At 37.4% G+C, this 19,834-nt stretch overlaps 1 protein-coding gene across 1 annotated transcript; it reads left to right on the top strand.

The window, feature by feature from the left end:
• Positions 1-11,285: 11,285 nt before the first annotated feature.
• On the top strand, positions 11,286-12,570 carry LOC140011344 (uncharacterized). Its single transcript, XM_072060136.1, has 2 exons — positions 11,286-11,885; positions 12,514-12,570. The coding sequence occupies exons 1-2, from the start codon at positions 11,286-11,288 to the stop codon at positions 12,568-12,570; spliced, it is 657 nt and encodes a 218-aa protein (XP_071916237.1).
• Positions 12,571-19,834: the final 7,264 nt, after the last annotated feature.

The raw sequence follows: 19,834 nt of genomic DNA, 5'->3' as shown, positions 1-19,834 counted from the left end.
TCTTTGAACCACGTGGTACTTAAGACCTGAATACATATGATTTGGTAATTATACATGAACACGTTTAACTCGTAAGCTCTGAGCGGAAGCATGTACCCCACCAATTTGGGTGGGAGGTACCTCTCATACCGTATCAGTGCTATAATCGGTTCCCTGAGCGATAGTATGTACCACACCAATTCAGGTGGGAGGTATCTCTCATGTTGACTCAGAACCGTAAACAATAATTGGTAATTGTTCATGAATATGTTTAACTCATGAACTCTGAGCGGATGGCATGTACCACACCAATTTGGGTGGGAGGTACCTCTCATATCGTCTCAGTGCTATAATTGGTTCTTGGAGCGATAGCATGTACCACACCGGTTCGGGTGGGAGGTACCTCTCATGTCGATTCAGAATCATAAACGTATAATCAATTCTCTGAGCGATAGTATGTACTACACCGATTTGGGTGGGAGGTACCTCTCATGTCGACTCAGAACCATAAACGTATAATTGATTCCCTGAGCGATAGTATGTACCACACCGGTTTGGGTCGGAGGTACCTCTCATGTCGACTCAGAACCATAATTGGAGAAGTAAAGTTCTACGGACTTGATTACCTACCCAGGTGACAGAATGTCATCACGAAAAAGTATTGGATTGAACTTTGGCAAAGAAAGTAGGGATTAGCTTTTGAGAGCTCCTGTATCCTCAGTGAATGTGTTGAATTAAAAATTGTGAATTGCTTGAATGTTACAGCTTTAATTCTCGCTTAAATGATATTATTATTTGAACTACGTGTTTTGCATGTTTCCTTGGCCTCACGAGCATTCGCTCACCCGTTAGACTTATTTTCCTTAACAGGAACTGAAATGAAAGGAATTATGGAGAAGTCGACTTGATGGCCCCCTTTTGATTAGAATTTTGAATGTATTTGTTTAGACAACTTTTGGAAGTTGTATATTTTGGGAATGTAAGATATCTTGGTAGCTTATGATGTAAGACTTGAACGATTATTAAGGAATTGACCTTCCTTTATATCTTCGACTTTTAGTATCGATTGGTTATTCTTAAGTTTGAATTGAAGTTGTACCGAGTCCTGGCGAGAGTTGGACAGGCATCCCGCGGATACCCTTGGATTCGCTCTTGGGAGAAGTGGAGGTGTCACAGTTGCATTGCTAGAATTACCTTGTATTTGGGTGACTTTAAACCTTGTGGAAGAGTTATGGTGTTAAATATACTTATGTGTTGAATTGGGTTGATTTGAGGAAAAATGAAGCCATGATGGCTGGAAAAATAAAGAAATTTAGGGGGAAATACTGTCTAATTTTCTAGGCCGTTTGGTTCCTTTAAATTTGAGTTACATTTTTGGGAAAAAAATGAAGGGTTTTGGGGGTTGTTTGTATCCCTAGGACCAACTGTTATCCTTTTACTCAAAAGTCATATTTTTATTCTTTTGTACTAGTAATTAACCTGGAAAGGCATACGACTTGTAGTCGAGCCTCATTTATGCATTCCATTTACTGGATTTATGGATGTGCGAACTATAATTGTTTTATCTTAGTTATTTTACGGTTTCTTCGCAATTAAAGCCACTTTGGATAAAAACTTTTGAAGTATCTGTACTGGAACTGGTGAGTGTACCACTCCCTTCATTTGTTGCGTAACTTGGTTCCTGTACATGCAATTTGTGATTTGAATGACTGTACTATCTGTTTATTTTGTTTGAGACGAGGGTGTACTTTATCACACTCGTTCTCGTATCTGTATGCTTATTTACTGTGTACAATTGACTCTGTTATCTGTGCTTAATCTGTTGTCGTTTGGAGGGTTGAGTCCAACGATTATTCTGTGACCTCTGAGCTCAAATCCTGTGGCTAGTTACTCGAGTCGAGCCGGCAAGGGTCTGGTTGTAAAGATCGAAGACAACCTAAGAGAGAGTGAATTGGGTTGATTGAAAACCTAATTAAGTTATGGGCACTTTTTGTTCAATATGAAATTTACCCTCTTTTCTAAGTGATCACACAATGAATCAATTAATAAATGAACAAAATCACTTGAGAGAAGTGAAAGAGATAAGCAATGTAAAGATCACAAACGTAACAATAAGTAAATAAAAAGGAAAGAATTGCAAACCAATTAACTACCCAACTCCTCTTGAGCTTGTAGATTAATTCAAACAAGCTTCTTCAAGTTGATGAATTACAATCACTCTTGTGTACAAAGGAAGGTTCACCTCCTCCTTGCCCCGAACTCCACTCGATCAATTTAGGAAGTTTTACTATCCTTCAGGACAACCCTCGCAGAGCTACACTCATGAAGTATTCACTCACAAATGAAAATCTTACAATGAACCTCACACCACTAAGAATACAAATCTTCCTTAGAGAGTATTTTCTCACTAAAATCACTCTAGATCTTTTGTATCTTCAGTGTGCAAAAGTTGTTTGAAGATTCTGACCATACTCTATTTATAGGAGACCAACAAAGTGCTTCATTAATGCTTCCAACGGATAGAAAGTAGCTGAATAGTCAACTAGCCGTTGGAGTATCGAACATCCAGTACTCCTATTTTTTGCGTCCGACAGCAGACAGTGAGTTTGAGAAATTTTCTTCAATTCTATCGGATATCCGATGCAAGCTCTTTGTGCATCCGATAGCAAACAAAGAGATTTGAGAAATCATCTTGTTTCTATCGGACGTCCGGTGGAGACATATTCAGCGTCCGATGGTTTCGTCGACTTTGAAGGATCCTATCGGATGTCCGATGCTTGCGTCCGATCGAGGTCAGTAATCCAAGGGGAATGTCTTATTTCCTTCAGACGTCCGGTGGTGGAGTTCTTCATGCGTCCGAAGTTACGCAATGATTATCGGACGTCCGATCTAAGCATCCGACAGCTTTCAGTAGCCTTTGTCCCTTTCAATAGCATTTGATCTTTGAATCTGATTTGCTTCACAACTGAAAATATTTCTTGAAGAGATATTAGTATTATCCATTATTTTCTAAACATCAAAAGTTAGGGACCAAGGTCAACACTGATCGATTAGATAACGAACCACGGTAGTCCGTTTCTGGGAATCTTTGGGTATTGAGACTCTTGATTCCGGTATACTCGAGTATTACCACTTCTGTTTCTGTTGAGGCGTTCGGGCCCGGTAAGGGGTATGTTTGGTGGACGAAATTTGGTGTAAAGTGAGGTCTACGGACATGGTTGTTCTGTATATATTGACGGAGAGTCAACGAATTTGGTTCAAGTACGGTAATGGGAATTTTGGGTCCTGAGAGCCACCTGTATCCTTTCTATCAAAGGTGTTTGTTTCCATGATTCTTGACTGCTATTATTTTGGTACCTCATTGAGCGTAAGCTTACTCCCTTCCCGTTATCTTTGTTTTCCTTTCAGGGGCAAACTTTGAATCCATGATTTTGGAAGAAAGGGTCGAGCTAGTGTAATTATTATTTTGTTAAGCTCTTTTGCAACCGAAACCCAAATCGTATTTTTAATTGTATGAATACTTTGGCTTGTACTTTAGTTTAGTTAATTTGTTAAAAACTCTTATGTAAATATATGTATAAGTGTTTAACCTTATATATTAAATGTATTCATTAGTCCATGGCTCTTTTAACAATCACCACATATTTTAATTAATGGAGGAGCCCAGAAAATCGCAAGAAGCAGAATCTTCATCACAAGACACGAGAGAAATACTCATTGTGGCTTTTGACAAGCTCCTCACAGACATACAGAGCATACCACCGTGCCACAAACCTTTTTAACTACCGAAGCCACATTTCCAACGCTCGCCCACTCTACCATTGACCCTTCAAAAATTTTGAGTCGTAGAACACTCAAAACCGCAATAGTGGGAGGCCTTCAACGGTCAAAATAACCTCTCATTCTACCTTAGCTGTAGTGAAGCAACAAAAAGCATAACATGAGATCTTGAGTTTCGTAGGTTTATTTCAACTAAATTCACCATTTCCGTGTCTTCTGTTGCTGAAATTTATCCAAAAAATGCATGTATTTCAATTCCAAGCACTAAATTTTAGGGGTATGGGAAGGGCATGCGAAGGGAAGGAAGGTAAAAATAAGAATAATGCTCCCTCTGTCCCACTTTGATAGTCTTGTTTTCCTTTTTCATCTGTCCCAAATTGTAGTCCACTTTCCAATTGAAGAATGTAGTTGTCTTTTAATTTCTCTAAAATACCCTTATTCAATGTAAGTTGTTATTACTATAAACTACCTTATTTAATATAGATTGTTAATATTGAATATAACCTACCCATTTAATGCATTTAGATTTTTCAAAACATATTAATATATGAAAAGCTAACTTTATTTAATATAAGGGTATTTTAGTAAAATAACAATCTAAATTTGTTTTTCTAATAAAATTAACTATTTTTTTTAAACTGTGTGAAAAAAATTAGAACTATCAAAATGGAACAGAAGGAGTAATAACAATAATAATCTCGCTTCATTCGAGTACTCCGACCAAAACAAATGCGGGGAAGGGCGTGTTTCCTAGTGCAAGTTTCCCGGGTCTGCTTGACCATTTTCAAGGCGTGCATATTTATTCTTCTGACCCATTACCACTTATTCTCCTGCTTTTAGAGATGACCTGGCACAAAGAGTCATTACATGTTTCAGATCATATGACAAGATCACAATCGGTTGGTAGAATTCATTTAATTACAAGGCTCATTCATTATTCTGAAGAATTCATTTACTTCGTTGAACAACATAACTCAGGTAGTGGCAGTGTCATCATTTTCCATGTTAAACATCAGGTTCAATTTTTCAGCTTTAGTCAGGGTTTTGAGGCCAAGTATGCTGGCCGAGATTCTAATCTAAAAGCTAAAAAGTTAAAAATGGGGTATTTGGTTTGTAACTTCAGTAATAGCTGAAATTAAATTGAGGACAGATTATGTGGTATCTTTGATTTGCTTTCTGGATTTTTCTAAGTGAACTTTTTAGAAACTCTAAAAGTAATGTTTGTCATGGTGGACAGTCATTTCCTACTAGAAAAGGAGGGTAAAGGCTGGGGTATTGTCAAAGAATGGAAATTGATTTCAGAAGTAAAAGAGAGTACAACTATAAAAGAATGGCCCAAGTGCAGGTCCCAATTCACAAACTTTTGAAGGCATAGTAATAAGTAAAATGCCCTCAATCGAAAGTTTCAGGGACTTGGCCATATACCAAAAAGTTGATATTATGATTTTCAATATTATTGCATTTTACTGAGATCAAGAACTCCGGCAAGGTATTTGAAGGAACTCAATGTATTTATGTGGAGCATTAGTTTGTGAATTGTTACTAACTTTCACATATGATTGCCAATTAGTCAAGTAATCAACATCGGACACTGCTTTACATGATGGTTCCTAATTGGAATACTTCTTCAAGTGCATGAATTCATTTTCATATTCTATACTAACATGAGATTAGAAGTGAGTAAGCTGCAACTAGCAGCTCTAATCCAAAATAAACATCTGTTGGTAGTGCAATGCACTATCAAAAAGGTCTTTTTTAGGGTCAAATACATTTAGAAAGGGAGGAGTCTTTTAGAAGGAAGTGATTCAAAAAGTGCAATCCAAGTAACTTGAATGGGGAAGGATGCATGAATCTCAATTTATTATTCAATGAACATCTCATACATCAATGTTTATACATGCCTCACTTGCATACTGAAATAAAACACATAAGACAGGTAAATGAAATAACAACCATAGCAACAAGAATGAATATCATGATAGCCCATCCAATTTTAGCCCTCCACGATCAATCTTCTGTAAATGAATATTGTGACAACCCATCTAATTCTAGCATTCTAGAACTCATTTTTTGTACACAAAAGATGTAAGATTTTGTCAAGCAAAAAATGGTTTAGACCTATATAACAACATATAGCATGTAGAGTTTTTTTGAAGTTTTAAATACGACAGGCTTTTGCATCAGAGCAACTATTTATGAAGATAAATCCATTCGGGCATGAAAGCCCCACAGATAGAAATTAGAATCTGTTCAGTTCCAGCTTTCCACAATGTGAAAAGAACATCTAAAAGCTAGTGTTTCTTGATGTCACTGGAATATCAAGTGCTCTCTCTCATTGTTTGTCCTGGTCTAAAAGTTCTAGACTTATTATTTTAAATGTCTATGAGAGTATATATTTTGGGAGAAAAACATCTAGCCACCTTATTATTAGTGACCAACTAGTATTTATGTAAGGATTCGCAAATTTTCTTATTTTAAGTTCCTATTACGAGTTCATTTAAATATTTATTTGGCCGTTTACTTCGAATATTTTATTTCAACCTCTTTATACTCAATTACATGGAACTATGACCTACAAGTATTTTAAAAATGTCTTGATTCGAAAATTTATTTTTGAAAGCTCGTTTAGAGTGAATAGTGGATGCATGTTTGGAGACAATAATCGATTCGAGAATACAACAAGATTGAAAAATTGGAGACTTGTACATTAGTCTTGAAATAGGCATTTTTTTTTAATGTTTAAGTGCTCAAGTGTTAGTTAGTTATACTATCGTTATAAGAATTTATTAGAAATTTCACTCTATCGTGCATAAATCGGAAGTATGCGTTTCCGCGCGCACGATTAATTAAGGGACTTAAGACCTTTATTTTGGGGCTATTAAGAATGAATAATAATAGTATGAATGAAAGTGCATTAGAGGTTTAGTGCACTAGTGAAACAAACTCGAGAGGAATCGAGCACGAAACGCGCGCGCACGCGCGGAGAAAGAGTTGACTTTTGAACACTTTTGAACCACATATTTAAGCTTCTCAAGGAAGCTTCTTTTGCAACAAAGCACTCTCCTTTCTCTCTCTCTAACAGCCGGCCATCTTCAAGGAGAAAACAACTAAAATCTTCATTAATTCTTGCTTCATTTCTTCATCAAATCACTCCAAAATTTACACATAACTTGTAAACCACTTGGAGATCAACTTAAGCTAGGCAACGAGCTTGTTTCTCACGGTTTTCTTGGGCTTAAGGTGACCAAAAATTTCTGCTCTAGCCATCTAAGGAGGTAAATGATGATCAACCTCTTGAATCTTGGTTTATATAAGTTGTATTGCACTTGTGAGCTCATAGATTCATATGGGTAGCTTTATATTGTTGGAAATCTTGTGAGTGGGCTCTATAAAATCCCACAATGGCTTGATGAACTGATTTGATGAAATTTGATGTTATTTATGTTGGATTAGTGCTTAATCTAGTGAAGATAAGTTGTGTTGTGAAAGAAAACTCAAAGGAAGTGAGATGAGCAAAAGTGACGATTCTGCCCTTATTTTTCCGTGACCCTTAGTGTACTTTTTTGTGGTTCAATTGACTTGATTTTGATGTAAATATGTTGTGTGGGTTGTGTGGAAAGTTTCCACCAAAAATCATCCAATTTGGTTGGCCAAAAGTTGAGATTTCGAAAAAGTAGCAAAACTAGAAACGTAACCAGAGCCTCTCTGGCAGTGATTTTGTTTTGGCCACAACTCTTTGGTCTGACTTCAAAATCAACTGCCATTTGTGGTATTAGAAACTAGACATTTCCAGTTTTCCGATGGTATTAAATACATGCTCTGATTCCATCTGAGTGAGCCGTACCAACCTTGTAAAGTTGTCTATTTTGTTTCTTTTCTGTACTGGAAGCCCTGTTTTGAGCTGCGATTTGATGCTCAAATATGAGCTAGTTGTGGACAGAATTTTAAAACGATTCCTTCTAAGAAATTGTAACCTTATGAATGTAGTTTTTAATGCCACTAACATGCTCAATTCTGAGTTGAATTGAGTGAGTTGTGGCTGGATTTCAGAGCTGTCTTTGTGAAAGAAAACCCTAATTCTGGACTGATTTATAACTAATCTTGATTTGGGACTTGTTATTCGAAATCCTTGGTGTTAATCACCTACCAAATATATTTTGGGATGTTTCCTAGACTTTTTCTTGATAAATGAATCATGTTCAAGAAATTTTCATTGGCCAAATGTTTGAGAAAAAAAAACGAAAGTGCAAGGCAGATTTGCCTTAGCAAATTGTAGAACTTTAATAGTTTTGTTAACTGACTTCCCGAACGAATTTTTACATGAAATTTGATAGAGAAATATCCCTTATATGGTGGTGTAATCATACCAAATTTGGAGCTATTCTGAGTCTATTTCGATGCTCAACCGAAGATTCAATGTCTATGTTTTAAACCTGGAAAATGGTCTAACAGTCCCAACTTTTGGGTAATTTTGAGCTGCCATATCTTGGTGCTCAAAACTCCAATTCTTGTTCCGCTTGTTTTGTTTTAAACTTTGATTGTAACTCTAATTGAGTTCCAAATTTTAGAGGCTAGTTCACATTGTGTGAATTTTTCCAAATTTTCAAAGTTGGCCAAGAACCAACCCCAAAACTGTCTTGATAGCCAAATCAGCGATTTTAAGACAAAATTTGAATGTCTTCCATTTTGAATCATGGAAAAGTGTCTTGTAGGAACTTTTAGTACTTTGGAAGTAGTTTTCAAAGGTATCAAGTTTTCTAATTTTAAACCTATAGAGAGTGAGATACGATTTTTCAAAATTGCTTGTCAAATCTGAAAATTTTGAACTTAAAGGAAATTGAGGTTTTCGAACTCTCCATTTTCCTTCGATATTGTTTGACTGTTTTACACTTGATTTGAAAGATGAAAAATCAGATTTCCTTGTATTATTAAAATCCCACTTCGAGTCTCGATTTATGAGAAATTAAGGCTCATTTTAGGATATCTTCTTAGATTGTACATGAGTGCAATCTTCCTTGGTAATTAGGAGTTTTAAGCGATAATGTGTAATAGTTCATTATTAATTGCTCAGGCACTCAAGGAGACCTTCAAGAGGATCTCACGGGAGATGCCTAAACAATCGCTTGTGCTTTGCTTCTTGAACTATTTGGTGAGTGTCAAGTATGTGAAAACGTGTTACATGTTTAATTGTTATTGGTAATTGAGTATTTTGAAAATATTAAATCGAGTGTGTATTTCATCGCACTCGTTCTCATTTAAGCGAAGTGTACTTGAATTACTTGACATGAAATACTTGAAGTGAATATTTACGTGAAGTGTACTTGAATTGCTTGAATTGACTTGTTAAGTGAATTAAGTGAAGTGTTTTAATGATTAATTATGTTGTGGCTGTATGAGTCGATTGGAGTGAATCTTCTCAACCCCCAGTGATACTCGTGGGGGACGCTCAATTTTCACTGGCCAACCTTGGACTCGAGCCGGCATGGGCTTGGTCGGGCTCCTTGGTGAACCATGAGAAAATATAAGCTTGACCTATTGAGAGGTCTTACTTGGCATACTCGAGCAGTATCGCCTCAAACAAGCGACAGGCGGGCCCGGTACAGGGGTATGTAGCGGTGAACGGGGACATGATAAGTGAAGTTCTACGGACTATAGCCTACCCGACTGACGGAGTGTCAATTCGTGGAGGTTCTTGATCGTGCAAGTGAAAAATAGCTCCTGAGAGCTCCTATATCCTTGAATTGTTTCTGTTTACTTTTCTAGCTCGAATTGTTATTTATTTGAATATTATTGTTTTACTTATCAAATGGGATTGTTACTTGAACAACGTGCTTGCATGTGTGTTTTCTTGACCTCACAAGCAATTGCTCACCCCGTAGATTTGTTTTCCTTAACAGGAATGGACATGAAGTGAAATTTGGAGAAACCCCTTTGGATGTACTTTTGTATTAGAGTTTCAAATGTAAATGCCTAGACATTTTTTGTTGTTGTAGATTTTGGGGATTGATGTATCTTTTGGATACCTAATGTAAGAATTGGATAGCTGATATATTTTGAACTCGTGGTGTAAGACTTGGATATTCGATTATGGAAGCGACTTTTCTTTATTTGGCTTGTATTAATTGTTATCTATCGTTAAGCGTGAATCGAATTGTCTTGAGTCCCGGCGAGAGTTGGGCAGGCGTCCCGCGAATACCCTTTGGTTCGCCTTAAAATAATTCCTCATTATTGAGGCCAAATCTTGATTGTAGGAGGCTCATAGGCTAATGCATCGCAATGCATTTTTGAAACTACCAAAGGGAAGATAATTCCATTGATTTTTGAATAAACTATCAATTCCATTCAATTCATTTGATCAAATTATTTATCGATTTCATTTTGTCAATTCATTCATTTTAGGACAATTTAGTAAATAAATCATCATTTTCATTAATTTGACCAATTTACCCCTTTTTAGGATGATCCGGTCAATTTTGAATAAATCATCAATTTCATTCGACCAATTTACCCTTTTTAGGGTGATCTGATCAATTTTGAATAAATCATCAATTTCATTCAATTCATTTGATCAGTTTACCTATTTTTGGGGTGATCTAGTCAATTTTGAATAAATCATCAATTCCATCCAATCCCTTTGACTTGTTTTTTCCCTTTTAGGGTTTAAGTCTAAGCTTCACTGAATAAATTAGTCGAGACATGTAATCCTTTTAAGAGTATAATTTTTCACACATCATTTTGCGTGTCGATCAAAACAGGCGATCCATTCGGACTTTGTCTTCATTTTTGGGACAAATGTCCCTTTTTCACTCCAATTGGACAATTTTTATTTTTAATTATTTTTCACTCAATAAGTTGATTGGATCCATCAGGTATTATATAGTGCCTTCTCTGGAGGATTGCATTTTCATTCTAGGCCTACCCTTGGCACAAAAAGGGTTCCCCCATAGGACATGCATCCGAATTACTTTAATTTTTACTAACTCGTGTCTTTTTCTTTTTCTCTTTCTTTCTTTTAACAGCAGTTAAGCCAGAAAGGGAGTCTAAATAGGGATTTTTCCTAAATTTTCAGGTGTTTTTCAAATATAGCTACACAAAAAGCCCCATCGTTATACGATCTCGCAGTCGGGCTTTGAGAAACTGTGTAAACATGGGTACACACCCGGAATCATCCGACAGGCCTGTAACCGTTAGCTGATTTGGCAAACCGAGGAGCTCAACTGAGCGAAGTTTTGAATAAATTCAATGAGCTGAATATGGAAATGACCACACAACGGCGCGTGATCGACCAGTTGGTTGATGGTAGTGGTAGCGGTGGTCAACCTGAGCCTTTACCTACTAACCAACCTGAACCGCAACCAATACTTTTACCCTATACTCAAACCCCCTTTACCCCGCGTTTTGCAAATCCGCATGAAGAAACTTTTATCTATCTCACTCATGGTCTACCCCATACCCAGGCACCCGCTATCCAAACCAATCCTCCTCACCCCCAAATTTCCCAAAATTATTCACACATTAGTCCGAATATGCCACTCGAACCTCAGGGACCACATTATTACTCCATCACTGAGCCATTTAACATGGATACCGCCACCCAAGGGAAAGCAGAAGCTGGGGAGTCATCCGCGTCGATAGATAAGAATTTGCTAAAGCAATTGGATCGGTTTGAGGAGTTCATAAGGAAAAGCCAAGGTTTGAACAAACAAGGAGGTCTGGACTACAGCGAGCTGTGCCTATTTCCGGATATGCAATTGCCCATGGGTTTCAAAACGCCCAAGTTTAGCAAGTATGACGGAACAGGCAACCCTAAGACGCATCCCCGAATGTTTGCCAACAAGTTGGGCAAGCCAATAAATGATGAAAACTTGCCAGTTCGGTTATTCCCCGAGAGCTTAGAAGGCGATGCACTAGACTGGTATTCCAATTTAAAGCCTGAAGATATGAGGACATGGGTGGATTTATCAACTGCATTTGTAAGACAATACGAGTACAATTGTGAGCTTGCTCCAATGAGGGCCACACTTGAGGGGACTAAAAGAAAGCCATCTGAGGATCACAAGACGTGTGCAAGGAGATGGAGAAAATTGGCAGCCAAAGTGGAGCCTCCCATGACTGAAAATGATATTGTTCGCACGTTCATCAAAGCTCATGACCCGCCCTATTTTGAGGAAATTTTTCGAATGATTGGGTGTTCCTTTGCCGAAATTGTCAATAAATTGGAAGAATTTGATGAGTTTGTGAAGGGCGGAAAAATTGTTAATGTGTCAACATTGAAGATGCAACTAGAGGCTCTGCAAGGCCAAAATAACAGTGGGAAGAAATCCCAATTTAAGGGAAAAGAAGGGGAAACTGCTTTTGTTGGGGATCAGGGCCCCTCGGCCAGACCTAGATTTTCAAACCGCATTGCTTATTCATCACCCTATCCATACTACCCAAACTCCCGTCCTATCCACCATACTCAACCTCGACCAAATTATCCAAATGTACTCGCACCACCCTTTCAAAACCCTCAACCAAATCTCCAAGCTAGACCTCGCCCTCCTTTTAACCCAAGACCTATTCCACCCCCTAGCCCAAATTATTACTACCAACAAACCAGTGACACCCAAAATTCAACGCCATACCGAACCTTCACCAATCTAGGTCGGCCTGTTGACCAATTATATGAGCAATTGAAAGCTGCCGGAAAAATTGGTGTTATACCTCCTAAGATCTATTCTAAGCGCTTTCCCTCTGACTATGACTCTCAAGCAGTCTGCGCTTATCATTCTGGAGCTCCCGGGCATTCCACCAATGATTGTCGGGCATTGAAACATAAAATCCAGGATATGATCGAATTCGGAGAAATAGTGCTAAGGAAAAAGGGTGAACAAGGACCGAGCATAAGTACAAATCCCTTTCTCGAACACAAGGACGCCTTTGAGGCATCCACCCCCAATGAAGAAATTTGAGAATCCTGGAAGGGGTTGAATTAGTGAGATTCCTCTCCCTTAAAGGAAGTTTCGATAAATTTGGGGAATTATTTTGGTTAAAACCAATGAAAAATCGTTCACGCGTGTGTTTTTTGTTTAACTGGTTTTTTGAAAATAGTTTTCAATCAAGTGACTTTTGAAGACATGTTTTGATCTTCATCTTGAATTCAATAAAATGTACAGTTTTCTATACTCTTTGTTACTTACGCATTCTTTTCAAATGGCCAAGAATAAAATCCTCCGACCCTTTTGGATATCACTGTTCTGAAGTTTGATGATGACAATATCTCACGAATGTGAATTTGAATTTCAAAATGAAAGGAGTAATAAGGAGACATCCGAAGGTAGTTCAAAAAGGCTCGGATGGTATAAAGAGAAACTCGAACCGAACCGGGGTCAACATTAAGAAAATGAAATTAGCATTCATTTTGAGTGAAAAGTTGAAAAATGTTACAATAAGAAGGACAAGCCATGATTATTCAAAAAGGAGATAAAGTGTGGAAATGGAGTTTACCAGTGCAAAGAGGAGGCTAAGGGCAAATTGGCACTAAACTGGCAGCACCCTTTTATTTGTCAAAAGATATTTTGCCTGGGGGAGCACTTGTTATCACAGAAATAGAATGGACAAGTTTTTTTCAGCCGATCAATTCGGATATGTGTAAGAAATTCTTTGCCTGATAAATGAAAGTTTTCTTTTAGAGTTAATGCGAAGAATGGAATGAAAGTCAGGCCCTCTTCCTTTCCCATTAAGACATTATATCCCTAGTTACCCCTTTTGAGCCTTCAGAATAAATCGTTTCATTTGGCAACCTCTGAGAATCGCAAACCCCACACTGAGGCAAATTTAGTTTTTGAAAGCAAAAGGAAAAGAGAGAAAACCCCACACTGGGGCAAATTCAAATTTTGAAGGAAAGTTGAAAGAAAAGGAAATGAACAAAAGAAAGCCTCAGTTAAAAATAAACTGGGGCAAATTTTCAAAATTTCGAAAGATGAATGAAAAAAAAAGGGAGGAAATAAAAGAAAACAGAACCTCAGTTGAGAATAAATTGGGGCAAGTTGTGATTTAACCCTAAAATAGGGTTGATACAATAATGCAATTTCAGATCACTTTAACCACTTTTGAAATCCGCCTTCAAGCCTTAACTTTTATTAGCACCTCACCTGACCCCACTACAAAAGCCGAAAGTCCTGACTTCTGTTCTTTGCATCACCTTTTTCAGGAGATTTTCTAAGTCACATGGCAAATAATGTCAATACACCTTTATCCATTTTGCAAAGGAAGGATTGTCGCATTGATGCCATCATTTCTTAAAACGCTTCTGAGTTGATAAGGGCAATTGACAAGGATTGGTTCAGGTGAAAACTCGAAATGGAACCTTTGAAAAGAGAAAAAGAAAAAGAAGAGAAAAAAGAGACAAAGAAGAAAATGAAAAAGAAAAGAAAAAGAAGAAAGAAAATAAAAGGGTGGAGTGGTAACCTTAGTGAAAACCTGAAAGGGCGCTAAGGTAGGATTTTTATAAGGAGAAGTAAGCTTGGATTTGAAAGGCTGGTGACTTAGTTCATTAGAATTTCTGTTCACCTTGTGGTTCAGTTGCCGACATTAAACTCCGGAGGAACGATATCCAAAAGGTCAAATGCGGCGTTTTGTTCGAGAATCAAAGTGTTTTGGTTCATTGTACATAAAATTTTAAGTTTACAGGTTCATTTTTCTTAAATTAATTTTCTTTCAAAATGAATGATTATTTTCAAATTACGGAGACTTTCATCATTGTTGAGTAAATAGAATATTCTTTCATTTGTTTCATGGTTTCATTTTATTTGGATTTATCCAATGGCAATCCCTGTGATTTATTGGAATTACCTGGATACCAAGTGTCTTATTAGCATTAAAAGTCAAGAAGATCTGATGTGATTGGGGGAGCGCAATTGGGTTAAGAATTTATCAAACGACAACCCCTATGATTGGCTAAATACCAAGGGTTTTGGTAGTGGTGGAAGTTGAGAATACTTGACACAGTTCACAAAGTAAAGTTCAGTTTTTGCTACATCGAGGAAGAAACGCCCAAGTACTCATGTTTACACATTTCTTGAAAGCAAGATTGATCGGATGGTGGTGGTATTATCTATCATTACGGTTATTTCTATTTTTTGTAGGTCCAACGGTCCAATAGCAACACACTGGGGCAAATTTTGTATGATTGTGAAATGTCACCCAAGAATTGAAGGGTTCGGACCAAGGAAGAGGTGAATCAAAGTATTAAGGAGAAGCAACCATGCCATAATGCAAATTGAAAGATCGGTGGTACAATAATTGATCAAAACTAGGGTAAATTATTTTTGAAAAATCATCAATAAAAAATCAAATCAAATCAAAATCACGATTAATTTTTTGTTGGTGAAGTCTCAGCGTAGGCCGCGCACCCTTCTATTCCCCCTTTCTTGACAATCACGCTTAATTTCTTGACCAATTGAATAACATGGTTGGATCTTATCCCACTGACCATTGACATCAAGTTGGGCCTGAATTTTGTGTCGCCAACATCACAAACTTTACGTTGGGCTTGGATTTTGTGCCGCCAACATCACAAATATCACGTTGGGCTTGGATTTTGTGCCACCAACTTCACTTTATCACGTTGGGCTTGAATTTTGTGCCACCAACTTCACTTTATCACGTTGGGACTGGATTTTGTGCCGCCAACATCACAAATATCACGTTGGGCTTGGATTTTGTGCCACCAACTTCACTTTATCACGTTGGGCTTGGATTTTGTGCCACCAACTTCACTTTATCACGTTGGGCCTGGATTTTGTGCCGCCACCATCACAAATATCACGTTGAGCTTGGATTTTGTGCCACCAACTTCACTTTATCACGTTGGGCCTGGATTTTGTGCCGCCAATATCACAAATATCACGTTGGGCTTGGATTTTGTGCCACCAACTTCACTTTATCACGTTGGGCCTGGATTTTGTGCCACCAACATCACTTTATCACGTCACGTTGGGCTTGGATTTTGTGCCACCAACTTTATCACTTTGGGCTTGGATTTTGTGCCACCAACTTCACTTTATCACGTTGGGCTTGGATTTTGTGCCACCAACTTCACTTTATCACGTTGGGCCTGGATTTTGTGCCGCCAACATCACAAATATCACGTTGGGCTTGGATTTTGTGCCACCAACTTCACTTTATCACGTTGGGCTTGGATTTTGTGCCGTCAACATCACAAATATCACGTTGGGCTTGGATTTTGTGCCACCAACTTCACTTCTTCCCGTTGGGTTGAGATTTTGTGCTACCAACCTCGGCAGGCTTAGGTTGTATCCCACTGACCGATGTCATGGTAGTTTTGGATCAGTCCCATTTTAAATTTCTGGTTCGGGTCAGTCCCGTTTTAAGTTTCTCGTCTGGGTCAGTCCCATTTTAAAAATTTTGTTAAGGGGGTCAGTCCTCATTTTGAAAGCGTCAGTTGTTCGAGTAGCCTGCAGCCGAATAATCACAGGTGAGTATTTGGTGTCTACGTCTTTGTCTCGAGTTTCTTCGCAACTCAGACAAAGAGGGGCAAACTGTAGACACCAAATTTTTGGTTTCGAACTTTATTTATTTAGTTTAATTTTAGATTTATTTGTTTCAATTTTAGGTTTATTTTATTCCTGTTTCGTGTCTCTTATTTTATTTTAATTGATTTAAAAGCATTTTTTATCTACTAAATTTCACAAAAAAAAAGAGAAGAAGAAAAAGAAAAAAGAAGAAAAAAAAAAGAGAGAGAAAAGAAGTGGAAATCACCTTTTTGTAAAAAAAAAAAAAAAAAAATCACACGCGCGCACCTTCTTCTTCACAGAGCTGGTACAAAAACTGGCAAATAGTACCGATTTCCAGCTGCCATTTTCCACCCTTTTTTTTTGGGCATTTGTTTTCCCTTTTAACCCTTCAGTACCAAACCACGTAGCCCAATCCCAGTTGACAAGAAGCTTCCAGATTAAAAGCCATCTAATGGCTTGGAATGGACAAAAAATGCCGTTCTAAATCTGATCCCTAGATGCTAGGTTTTGGGGTGTTTTGAGTGCCCATAAAAAGGCTCCAAAAGAATGCAAGAAAGGGGGGTGGCGGTGGAACAAGGAACGGAGAGAGAAAAACAGAAAGAAAGAAGAAAAAGAGAGGGAGAAAGAGAGAAAAATTTTCGCAAAAAGAGCTGATTTTCAACCATCTTTTGACTCACATATCTCCTCCATTTTAGCTCGGTTTAAGAAAATTTTGATTTCTGCTAAATCTACGACGTGAGGGGAGCGACTTTTGTTCAGAGACTCGGTGGAAAAGACTACTGTAAGTCATCCAAATCGAAGCTCCAAAGTTGCAGCTTCAACACACGTGGATCAACCCACAACCTGGTGTAAAGCTCCGTCAGATCTGCTTCCATCGGTGTTTTTCCCACTCAAATCTGGTTCTAAGGTTTCCTCAGGTAACCATAACGCTCTTTCTTGCTTGGTTTAACACATTTTATGAAGAACAAGACTCTTTGGACGTGGGTTTGGAACTTTGTTGCTGCTGGGTTTGTTTCATGTTTCTACCATGCTTGACTTCAGATTATTTTTGTGATTATGGCCTGTTCCTGTTTATGTTTAGCATTGGGTTGTGAAATAAAGTACATAAGTTATAAGAGCTAGTTTGTTTGGGAACTTGTTTCGTGCGTTTGGTGAAAATGAAACCCAGAAATGGTGAAAAGAAAGTTGCAGAAGGAAAAATGTTGAAGAAGAAAATGAGTTTGTTTGGACAAAGGAAATTTAGAAAAAAAATTTTGCCTCACAAATCCCAATCACCTTTTTATCTTCCCAACCACCTTTTTATCTCACATACATCACATCACAAAAGTGCTACAGTAAATATCTCAAATAAATCATCCAAATAAACTCTTATCCAAACAAACTCAGTGTCTTCGTACAGGCTGCATGTTCTTTTTCTCAAATTGCGCATTTTGACCTCCAAATTTTAATTAATTTCACTATGGCCCAAATACTTTCGCAATTGAACCAATTTTGCCCTTTTAAAATTTTAATCTTCTTCTGATTGTGATATGTGACTTGTTGTGTAGATTAATCTTGGGATTTAATGCATGATTAAGGTCCAGAAATTTTTTTTTAGATTTCTTACCTTCTTGGATTAGTAAAATAGATTAAAGGCTTGGGTTAATATCTTCTTAGGGCTTTTGGGGCAGATTAATGTTGAGGATCTGGTTGGGTTTAGTAAATGGGTTTGGTTTAATTTACTTGGGTTTTTCGTTTGGGCTTAGGAGGTAAAAGCCTACCCTTTTGATTGGATTTGTTGGGGTAAGATTACGGTCTGGCCCGTACATTTTGCTTGGATTTTGCCTTGGGCTAAGGGAGTTTCGGCCCAAGAAAAGAAATAAAGTGGCCCAGTGGCCTGATTCACCAAGGAACCAGAAAATGTTTTGCATAATGGTCCCTTTACTTTTCATTAATTATGTTTCGGCCCTAAAACCTTTTTTTTCTTTCGATTAGGTTCCTAATTTAATTGCAAATAGGTCCCTGGACTTTTATTTTCTTCAATTTTGACCCCTAATCTTTTATGATAATTACAAATTAACCCCTAAAACTTTCTTAATTTTTGCAATTAGGTCCCTAATAGATTTGTTGTCTTAAATAGAAGTTGCTTTTCCTCTTTAATAATGAATTATGTTCCATTTAAACGCTTCAATTGACTGACTTCATGCTTATTTCCATTTTTATGAATTATTTGTTAATTAAATTGGTGCCTTGATGATTTTTGCTAATTTTGGAGTTAAATAGGGCAAATCCAAACCCCAATTAGTTACTACGTCAAGAGAGGTATCTTCTTGTGTTATTTTAAATCTCTCTATGTGCTCCTATGTTATTTTATGTGCAAACCCCAATTAGTTACTACGTCAAGAGAGGTATCTTCTTGTGTTATTTTAAATCTCTCTATGTGCTCCTATGTTATTTTATGTGTGTAATTGCATGATTTTTGAATTTTTTTATTATTTTTATTTATTTCTATTTCATTTATTTATTTATTTGTTTTAATTTTGCGTATTTATTTTAAATTTAATTTTGATTATTTTGGGAGGCACTCGAATGCCAAAATTGTAATAGTTAGGGATTTAATTGTTTTATTCCTTCTTATTTCCCCTTTTAGATTGTAGTAGGCTTCCCCCTCCTAATGTAATAGTTAGGGTTTTCTTTGTTTTTTCTTTGTGTGATTTGCATGCGTATGTGCTGTGTTTAATTGCTTTCTTAGGGTTTGACATCTAGATATGCATGCTTATGTGTTATGTGTTATGTGAATTATGTGCTCATATGCCTACAAGCTTTAATTATGCATATTTACTTATGTATGTATGATGGATGCAAATGCACGAAACCGTGGCTAGTCCAACGCTAGTCATGGTCTTCCCCTCGAGCTCTTACAAGTCCAATGCTTGTGAGAGAGCGCTAGTGAAGGACTAGTCCAATTCTAGATCCAATAGGACCGTCCCTCGCTAGTACATTCGCATGACTTCATCTCATGTCCATGCATTTTTTTTTCTTTTTAGTATTTTTACATTTTTGCATGACCCTTCTCCCTTTTCCCATATTTGAGGTATGATCATAGGTTTTTTGCATTTCATTCTAGTTACTAAGCTCATTTGCGTGCATAGGTTAGGGAGTAACCCCTTGAATATGGGATATGGACGAGTTTGGCCCTCTGGCCTTAGCACGCTCGTATTCCCTCTATTAAAAGGGAAAATTGAGTCACGAACATTAGTCCCCCGTACCCGACATGATGCATTCCTTTAAGACATGTATATTTCTATAATTATTTTATCCTTTTCCTTTTCTTAGAGTCCCATATTTTTGCATTATTCGTGACTTCTCCAAAGAGTCCACATTGGGCATCACAATTGATGTGATTGGCACCATTCGATCTTTTGAAGAGAAATTTTGCCCCGATGTCCCCCTAGGTCTAGGGTTTGCATTCATATAGTACATCCAAATGTGGTAAATCTTTAGGTTAAAATAAGAAAATCTTTGACTAAATTACGCAACTAGCCTTGGGTAGGTCGAAGGGGTGCCTTGGATTTTTT

Source organism: Coffea arabica, chromosome 7e (genome assembly GCF_036785885.1).
Source record: "Coffea arabica cultivar ET-39 chromosome 7e, Coffea Arabica ET-39 HiFi, whole genome shotgun sequence".
NCBI lineage: Eukaryota > Viridiplantae > Streptophyta > Magnoliopsida > Gentianales > Rubiaceae > Coffea > Coffea arabica.
The sequence above is the reverse complement of the archived record's forward strand: the minus strand, read 5'-3'. Positions and strand labels throughout refer to the sequence as shown.